This window comes from Thunnus albacares, chromosome 8 (assembly GCF_914725855.1).
Source record: "Thunnus albacares chromosome 8, fThuAlb1.1, whole genome shotgun sequence".
NCBI classification, from domain to species: domain Eukaryota; kingdom Metazoa; phylum Chordata; class Actinopteri; order Scombriformes; family Scombridae; genus Thunnus; species Thunnus albacares.
This window is the reverse complement of record NC_058113.1, coordinates 17,840,279-17,850,244: the sequence shown is the minus strand read 5'-3', so window position 1 is coordinate 17,850,244 and position 9,966 is coordinate 17,840,279. Positions and strand designations below refer to the sequence as shown.

At 39.2% G+C, this 9,966-nt stretch overlaps 1 protein-coding gene across 2 annotated transcripts; it reads left to right on the top strand.

Annotated features, from left to right (window-relative positions):
- Window positions 1-2,482: 2,482 nt before the first annotated feature.
- On the top strand, window positions 2,483-9,411 carry tbrg4 (transforming growth factor beta regulator 4). Of its 2 annotated transcripts, none has more exons than XM_044359827.1 (11): window positions 2,483-2,580; window positions 3,575-4,098; window positions 4,205-4,525; window positions 4,970-5,144; window positions 5,783-5,940; window positions 6,086-6,196; window positions 6,283-6,427; window positions 7,410-7,658; window positions 7,840-7,951; window positions 8,098-8,212; window positions 8,839-9,411. In XM_044359827.1, the coding sequence occupies exons 2-11, from the start codon at window positions 3,676-3,678 to the stop codon at window positions 8,938-8,940; spliced, it is 1,911 nt and encodes a 636-aa protein (XP_044215762.1). In that variant the 5' UTR covers window positions 2,483-2,580; window positions 3,575-3,675; the 3' UTR covers window positions 8,941-9,411. The 2 variants fall into 2 exon arrangements, with proteins under 2 accessions (XP_044215762.1, XP_044215763.1); XM_044359828.1 differs by lacking the exon at window positions 2,483-2,580 and adding an exon at window positions 2,621-2,708.
- The last annotated feature ends 555 nt before the right edge of the window (window positions 9,412-9,966 follow it).

Genomic DNA, 9,966 nt, shown 5'->3' with positions numbered 1-9,966 from the left:
TACACAGATAGAGGAACCAAAACACAAAGCTCTTTAGCTAAGTTGAGGGTCAGTTCACTAATTGGAAAAAGCCAGATGTGCAGCTTTTCACACTGTTTTAGGAAATACATGCTTCTGAAATTCATAATTAAGTGTACCCGGTACCACAAAATTAAGGCCCATTCACCTATATTGCAAGGCTGCTGATTGCTAACAAGGAACATCTTAAAAAAATATATTTTTTCTTCACTGAAACAAGTATACAACAAATTTAAAGCTTGTGTCTACAAATATGCTAGGGGGAATAAAAGTTGTGATAAAAAAGAAATGGTTAAATAAATATCTTGTAAAGCTTACAGTAGTTCTAAGTTTTAACAGCTTTGTTTGTATATTCAGATATAGAAGAGATGTATCTGATATACACAGTCAGCTCTTTTTGCTTAAGAATTCTGATTTGTGAATATAAAGTTTGGTCTAAATAGTAAGAAAATTAATTAAATAGAAGTGTGAGCAGAGATTCTTGTCTTGTTCAGTGAATAATACATTTTTCCAAAGTAATGTAAAATGAGGGTAGTTATGATCAGCACTTACTTTGTTGTTCCTCTGACCTCCCACAAAATGTATAATTTACATCAATGTCTTTCTTGAGTTTCTCCAAATAATGATTAGTTGGATAAAACCTGTGAGGCATTTTAAAAGATATCTCTTGGACTAAGTTAGTATAAATAAATAAATAAATAAATAAATATGCGCAGTGATAGCCAAACTCTTTTTCAACAAATATCTCCAACAAATGTGGACCAATATGATAAGGCAGAGGGTGCACTTATGATGTCTCGTTGAGAAAGTTGATTGTCATATTTTTATTCTTAGTTTGCCATGAAAAACAAGTTGTTTCCCAACAGATGTTTCAGGTACATCTAACAGTAAAGGGTGATTGCCATTTCCCTTAAGTCCTTTAAAAAGTGAAATGATACCTGAAGGCCCAGCATCAAAGACAATGGAGAAACAGGAATTCCATAGTGTTGACTAAATTCAACATGATTATAGAACTGACCATGTTGATTGAATTAATAATAAATATTGTTACTAAACCACTGCTGAAAAAAGATTTATTTTTATATAAAATATCTATTGTTCCAAATAAAAAACCTGTGAGGAGTAAAGTTATGCTTGTAAATTAAACACAATGCCAGTGGCATTTCTTTATGGAACAAGTAAAGTTTGAGAATCAGATTTATTTATTCATCAAGTGGCAAGTACAAGGAATTCAATCAGGTCCAAATGTCAACAGAAAAAGGAATAAACATGAATATTAAACAATGAATATAAACAAAAACATAACAGTGTAAAAAAGGGGAGAGTAATTTACATTTCTGTGTAGTGGGAGTGTACCAGGCATTTGCATATTGACATGATAAAAAAAACTATATGTGTGCAAAAAAGCAGAATATAAATAGAAGTATGAATAGACAGTCCATTGAACTTTCTGCTTTTTTGTTTCAATAGTATAATATTACACCATTGGCTTCAAGCTTAATTGAATAGTTGATTTGAGTGTCAAAATAATCCTCAAATTTTTTTCTCCCAGAATCCTGATCGTTATCTCGAGAAAACAAGCTTTGTTATGTCAAGATAACGAGATAATAACAACCAAGAGAAAACAAAAGGTCTGACCTTTCTACTGTTTACCAGGCTGAGAGGTCATATTTTCTTGAATGTCTATGTATTCTTTATTTTCAAGCCATATCAATACATGGGTATGCTATGTCTACTTGACAACAGAAGTGAGAATACCTGTCCATTTCATGACAATTCAAAACCTCAGGATATTAAATAAATAAACATAACCTTAACCATTCACTGCATAATGTACTCCAGTGGCTGTCATGATGGTTCAGTTTACGCCACTAACAATTTAGGTGCCTTTATCATATCAATAATGCACCTAATGAAAATATAACAATACATATTATTTTGTCATGGAAACACACATTAGACATTAGTCTAAGTATTTTTTTTCGTATCAGAGATTCTGCCATGTAGTCTGACTTCTGGCTATTGGACAGTGTAGTTAGTGAGCCACCCATAACAAAGTTTGCTTTCTCGAGATAACGAAATTCATTAATTTATGATCTCGAGATAACGGTAATAAAAATAAAAATAAAAACATGCAAGCACGGCCGTTCTCGGCTTCCGTAGTATACTGACACATAAAGTAGATGTTTAGTTGTGTCCTCTTCATTTTTACAAAAATCACATTTGTAATCGATATCCACGAATCTTGACAGGAATTTGTTGGTGGGATATAAATTATGCACATTTTTGTAATGTACTTCTTTCAGTTTGTTGGGGAGAACAAATGTTGTTTCCCACTGAATGAATGAATGGAAAAATGGGAGTTCCACAGAAAATCACCATGTAGAGTAATTTGCTAAAAAAAAAACATGTTTGTGAGTACATTTGTGACTTTAACAAGGAAAATCTTCTGAGATAAACGGCCGGCCACGTGACGACGTCGCACCACGTCATTTTCCTGCGACCGTCACTGACAAGTAGCTCCATGTGAACCGCTTTTTACTAAAGATATCATTAATCGAGGTAAGCTATGTATGAATGTGACACAGGTGATGGCGGTGTGAGTTTTGCCTGCATGTTAGCATTGTGAATAAGGTCCAATCCTGTGAGAGGAAGTGAATCGCTGCAAGTCTCTTTCTCTCCGCGACAAGGTCAGGATTTGATGTTACATGACAGCAGAAACATCCACCTTGTGTAACATCACTTTTTCAGGTGGACAGATGTGGTTTCAGTCACAGTTACAATAGCAGAAAGATAGCTGATATCCACTTGTCTTTGCTTATATATTGTGGCTGCGTTATGAGTTACACAACCCTCATTGGGACTTGCCAAGAGCTCTGTGGTAGTCGCTGGAAAGATCAGTGATCACAGTAATAGTTACTGTGAGAGGACTTACGCCTTTGGTAAACATATCGGTACTTTTTCACAGTTTGTGTTTGCTACTAATTGAAAGTCTCATTGAGTAAATGAAGAATCAGTTCATTCTTTAGGTATATGGCTCTTTAACCTGCTGACCTCTCACTTTAACTACATACATAGTTTCAATAAGAATATGAATAAGAAATACTTTCTTAATCCCAAGAGGAATTTAAGTGTCACAACAGCACCATCCAGACCATTCAAGAATAGAATAAAATAAAATAGTTAAATAGTAAAATAGAAATGGTTATTTTTATGCATTGTGCAGTAATTATATACGTAGTAGGCTATACAGATAATACAATGAGACTAGTGAGATAGATGAAAAGGTTATTATCAATTGTGCAATTATTATTTACATAGTATATAATAAAATATAAAAAGTCATTTAAGAGTAGAATTATTATTGTTATTCAGCATGCAATAGAAACATTATGATTAGCCTATACATTGTACAATAATAATGGTATAAAGCAGGGAGATCAGTCTGTTGCTGAAGGTGCTCTCTATTTAACGAGCCCGTTGTGGAGGGGATGGGAGGTGTTGTTTAAAATGCTCACCAGCTTGGTTCTTGCTGAATTCTCCACTTCCTCCTCAGGTCAGATGTGTGATGGTGACTCGGGCTGCTGAATTGTGAGAAAACGTTCTCATATCTCCTCTCTACTACCTGCTACTGCTGTCTTTGTCTCTTGGGGCGCAATGGCGAGTCGCCTCTTGGGCAGATATGCCCGGCTGCTCTGCAGGGCTTCCTCCCAGGCTCCAGCTGTGACTGCTGCTCGCCTGCCTCAGACTGTGGCTGGGCTGCTACAGGTGCAGAGGAGTCAGGCCTGGCCGTGCATCACAGAGAGGCAAATGTGTGAGGGGAGAGTGATCGCCAAGGAAGACACCTTTCCGAGCATGCCTACACGTACCCGGCTGGATGAGCTGGTTGAAAAGGCAGCAGTGCCTGAGGACGTCCTGGTGGCCTGGGCAGAGCACAGAGGAAACGGTAATCAAGCTGCTACTGCTCTGATGAAGTGGACTCGGTTGGTGCTGAAGACGAAGGGCAAGTTTAAGGAACAACATCCAGATCTGATGATGGATTCAAGGCTACAAGATATGATGGATACCATAACTCAGCAGGTAGGGAAGCCAGATACATAATGTAAGGTGACTGACATCTTATCCAGGCCCTTTTTGCTTACCTGTCAATATTAATGACTCATTTACGCCTGTGTTTTTCTTCCAGATGTCTTCAATATGGAACAACACTCTAGTGTCGGTGTTGCGCGCTCTCTGGATTATGAGTGTGCCCGCAACTGATTCAGTACTCAGTTCCGTCCAGACAGAGGTTCTGTGGCGAGTCCGCAGGCTAACCTATAAGCAGCTGGGATTCGTGGTACACTGGGGGGCAGGCAGGAAAGGACAGCAGGATGTGGCAATAGTAAACGCTGCATTAAAACAGCTGGAACTGCGTTGGACTGAAATCTCTGATGCTAAAACTGTCAGTGCATTAATATCCAAAGGACAACACTTGTCACCAACCTTGATGGACAGACTAGAGGACAAGGTATCCATCGCCATTTCACACAGAGTCAATGTCCCGGGTGAACATGTTAAGATCAAAGTTGCTGCAGAATGTAAATTGCCGTCTTTAAAAGCTTGAAACTGTCTTTCTCTGTGGAAGGAAGAGAAAAACATTTGAAAGAGTTTCAGTAGTGAGCATATAGTAGAAAAAGTAGTAATATGTATGTAATCATGAGTATGCAGACTAGAATAAATCTATATTATGTCTGGGGTGGCAGCCCAATGGAAGGTGAACAAAAGTTAAGAAATTATGTGCATACTAACAAAAACCAGCCAACCTATGGAGAGTTAAAACCTATTTTCAATCAGACTATTTTTCTTTTTGGAGCATAAATCTAAACTAAGCCTGTGAGAGCGCCAGTGGGTGGCGGTACATTTAGTCCATAATCCCAAACAGCCACTAACCCCCTACCTGTCACTTTTGTAGGCTTTGGAGCTTGCAGAAGGCTTTTCAGCAGAAGACATCCGCAAAGTTTGTGTATCTTTGGCCACTCTGGGCCGCAGATCTGTCCCGCTCCTCAGAGCTCTGTCCTACCACCTTCTCCAGAAGCCGTCGTCAGAATTCACCACTACACTGATACTTGACGTGGCCTATGCTTATGGTAATAACACTCATAATCAGAAGATATCATTTAACATGGAAGGAAAGCATAAACCAAATGAACATACTGTATTTTCATGTCTCAGTTGCCTTAAGCCACCATTTTGTTTTTATCTTGATCTTGCTATCTTTTTTAAGGAGTGGAAGGTCCACTGACTTAAATTAAAGTGTCATGTCTATATCCAGACAGTAAAAATTTTACAAAGTAGTGAAGAAGTAGAAGCGAATGAAACATGTTTAATCAGGACCAGCAAAGGCACAGAAGACCATAGACATGGGATTTAAAAACCCCATTTGTGGGCACTTAATACAGTATTTAGTTGGATTTAATGCTGAAACTGTAATGTCTTTACAACTGCTCTGTCTTTTATATGGGAGTAGCTATTGGTGATATTTTATGTTTTCAGTGCTAATCAACAAGTCTTTTTAGTTTTTTCATAATTAAGCTTATTCATACAATTTTAAAAGATGACAAGAGAAAAACAAATTTTCCACTATTTACGCTAGGCTACTGGCAGACATTCTCATGTGTAGTGCATCTTAATGTGTAGTGCAAGTCAGAAGTAATGAAAGCACCGTCTGCACAGTAACATGCTACATAATGCTAGCAGTAACACCTTTGTCTTTGCTCATCTCTAGGGAAGTTGAATTTCCACCAGTCTCAGGTATTTCAGCGAATGGCCTCGGAGCTGTTACCCAGAGTCCCTGAGCTCAGCCCTGTCGATGTCACACGCTGCGCAAAATCACTGGGCTTTCTCAAGTGGCTCCACATCCCTCTCTTTGAGGCCTTTGCTGTGGTCAGTCATACAACAAAGACTAATTTGTATTTAATTAATTTTGAACAGTTCTTCATCTCTAATCTCAAATGAACTAATAATAAGATTTTTTATCATTCACTGTGTAACTTTCCCTGTGTACTTTTTTTTTTTTTTTTTTTACCAGCACTACACAGCAAACAGTCAGAATTACAGCACCCTTCAGCTCTGTAATCTGCTCATGACATTTGCCAGATTGGGTTTCCAGCCCAGCAAAAGTGACGAGTTCTATAGCAAGGTACTAATGACAACAAAGGCTCTCTGTTGACTACATGGTTGCTTCTGCTTCCTAGTGTTTATTCACTCCGTCTGTTTTGTGTAAAGGTTCACTCTGTACTGGAGGCCTCTCTCGCAGACCTGGAGCCTTTCTTGCAGACAGACGTGGTGTGGTCTCTGTGTGTACTACAGCAGGCCAAGCCTCACTACCTCATCCCCCTCACACAACAGAAACACGTTGCTACTCTGTCAGGTAAGAAACATGAGCTGCAGGGTTTTTATCCTACTTCCACACTTCCTTGTTTTTGATAAATGGTGACTTTATAAATATGCAAATACACACGTTGTCTCAGTACAGTTAATCTTGCTCATATTTTTGCATACATCACTGTCAGCTGTTCAGGGGAAACTTGGAATAAAGCACCTGCTCCTCTAAACTGAGAGATGCTGGTGAATGAAAGTTGCTCAGGCAACTGGTGACGATGCCCCATCTGAGTGCCCTCCTTAACTTGTCATAAACAAAAGAACATCAGTACACCTGATCATTGTCAACTGTAAAACTGATCATTAACCTACTGTATATTTACCAAGCTTATAGCTTGTTAAATATAGAATACTGCAATTATATGGTGGCAGAATATTTGATTGTCATTTAACAGAAAATTAATCACCAAAGATGGTAATTGATTGATGAATTAATTATTTATTATGCACCATTTACTGCTCATTGATCATTGTACAGGTAAACTGGATATATTTGGTTTTAGTAGATTTAGTATTTAGAATTTTAAAGAAGAGCACTTTTCACCTCTTTAAAAAAAAAAGTTATTTGAATTAATAAAAACAGTTGAATATTAATCCATAATGAAAATAATTTAGTTGCAGCCATAGTACAATATATTCTTTTTAGAAATGCCCAGATCATTTGCTGTCCTGAAACAGAAATCAACCTCTATTTCTACATTATATATTACTGGATGGTATCATATGTACATGTTCTTTAACCCTGCACTGCTGTGGCATCTCTCAGGGTTCTGGGAGCTGACTGTCAAAGTACCATATGGTACAGAAGATGGCAGTACAGCACCAATAGATTTCTGGTTAGGCAGTCACTTTAATTCAGTATCTCACAGATATGAACCAATTTATCGCTACAACATTCTTGAAGTGGTTTTGAAAAGCACAGGTGCATATGAGTTGACATCACTCATTCACTGTCTTCTTCTCGTCTGTAGAGGGCAGTCCAGTTCGAGCGGAGAATTATCGGCTGAAGCTCCTCCACATCGCTGCTACTCTCCACTTAGAGCATCCAGGTGCCTCAGAGGCTGTAGCCTCTCTATTGGTGACTGCTCAGTCTATGCCGGCCAGCAGCTCCCCCCTCACCCCCCTGCAGAGCAGTCTAAGAGTGGCTTTAAAGGGTTTGGTGGGTGCGAGGACAGAGGCCCTTCGCACTGGGGTTGACACTGTGTATGGATGGACTATTGGTAAGAGGGCCTAGGTAGCCCATGAATATATTTTCTGCCATAAGCAGTCACGTGGCCTGTGTTTTACAGGACTTTGACACAGAAAGCAATATTTAACACATCTCTCTACCTGTTGTAAAAGTTTAAGATGAAGCAGTGTTTTGAAGAGCTTTTTATAGCTAACATCTCCCTCCCTAATCAGATGGTGAGCTGGTAGTGGATCATGACAACAAACCAGTTGACTTGTTGAAGCTGAAAGCTCCTCATCTACACAGCGGAGGAGGAGACCAGGATTTACCTGTAGGGGCACGGCGGTGAGTCATAGAAGAGAATTATGTGGACTTTGGCTGTATTAAATTTTGTTTTGTTTTTCTCCCTTTGAATGTTGTCTGTTTTTCTTTTTCTCTAACTGTCTAAAGTGATTTTGCTCTCTGATCCACTCGTGTCCATCTGTTTCCAGGCTTGCTTTCTTGGTTTGGGAATTTCCCAACTTTGGCTCAAAGAGTAAGGAACTTCTGGGGCGGTTTGCCATGATGAAGCGACATCTCCACCTGGCTGGCTTCATCACAGTGGAGGTAGGCAGAGGCAGGAGAGGGGATAACCCACCCTTGTAGCAGTGTTTAAAGTAAAGGTTCACTTTCACTTTAAAGCAAAAGCCTTTTTTTTGCAGTGTTTTATTTTATTGCCTCCACCCTTGCAGATACATCGAGCTGAGCTGTTTGTTCTTCAGATCAGTTTTTTATTACACACACACACACACACACACACACACACACACTAAAGCCAATTGAAAAGGGACTTTTTGCTGTAATAGTGACTGACATTTCAGTGAAAAGAGGCAGAGAAGCAGCAGTATCTGACAGGCTAACAGGAAAACAATGTACCTAATGCTTTGTTACTGCTGAGAGTCAGGTGGGCCCCGCTGCAGTCTGTGGTATAAATAGAGCTACCAGCCACAGCTCTGCCTCATCTAGGCCATTCCAAGCTCTCCCTCTCTCATCTAGGACAATCTCCCAAGCCAATAGTAATATCACTTACCTCTCAGGTTTGCAGTGTTGCAAGGCATTTTAATTGGGCCACTATGTCTACCTGAAAACTAGCATTCTGTCCCATTATTTTAAAAAAAAGTTTCTGTTTTACAATTGTGTTTTCGTTTGCTTTTTAAAGAAATGTCTTTATAAATGTATTTGTCTTGTTCCAGGTGCCATACTATGAGTGGCTTGAGTTGAAGACAGACTGGCAGAAATTGGCATACCTCAAGGATAAAATGGGGAAGGCTGTGGCCGAGGACATGGCCAAGTGAACTGGATAGTCTTCAGCAAATTTGTAGGCTCAGCTAAATCAGAGCTTTCACAACCAAATGGGGCCCGCAGGGAACACACACATATACACCCTTGTTCCCACTCAGAACGGAGCAGCATTGCAGAAAAGCGCTCTCATACTTTGTCCGAAAAAAAAAAAATTTCACTTTGGTTCCCTTGGCAACGTGTGGGGCTTTCCCTGTTTCCATGGAGATGACGAGCTAGAATTTTGGAGCCAAGGAGAGACCAAAATAAACTCAGCAGCAAGTCCTTCAGTAGTACTGATATGATCAAGGACTAAGTTGTTGCATCTGTGAGTGACATGTCAAAACTGGATCACCGGGCCTATCTGACGACATTTCTGGTCACAACATGCTTAATAACAGTATGTGAATAGATTGGAATTAACTTAATTATATCTATGAATGTGTGTGAAGTCATCATCTTGTGATCGAATAAATTGTTTTATTGCCGTTTGTGTCTGTTTTTGTTGTTTTGTCGCGTAATCATGGGCCTGTTGCATTAGATTGTTGTTTGGTGTGATATTCAGACAGAGGATGCTTCATTTCACATCTAAGAGCTAGTGACACACCTCTCTGGCATACTGGTGTGTGTGAGTGCAGCAGTATGATTAGCACACATTGGATCGGCATAGAGCAGGTTGATGTGAAGCCTCCTCATGGCTTCACTCAGAAAATGACAACTACTTTCTTTTTTTGTTCATCCAGTGATTAACTAATTAATTCCTTTTTGTCAACTCAAGGTTGGTTGGCAATGTTACACAAGAGGCATTTAAATCACCAAATAAGAGGATGGTTGGCTAAAGGATACATGTTTAATGTTGATCCGTTAAATTTGAATGGATTTAAAATAAATATATATGTATATATATATATGCTGAATCTACCTATGTATGTGTGCTAATGTGCATGTTGGTTAAAGAGCAGCAGCTAGGCTAAGATTCTCATACAAACACTTTGCTGTCCTGAAACTGCTTACACAACCTCATTGGCAGCAGAACCACTCTG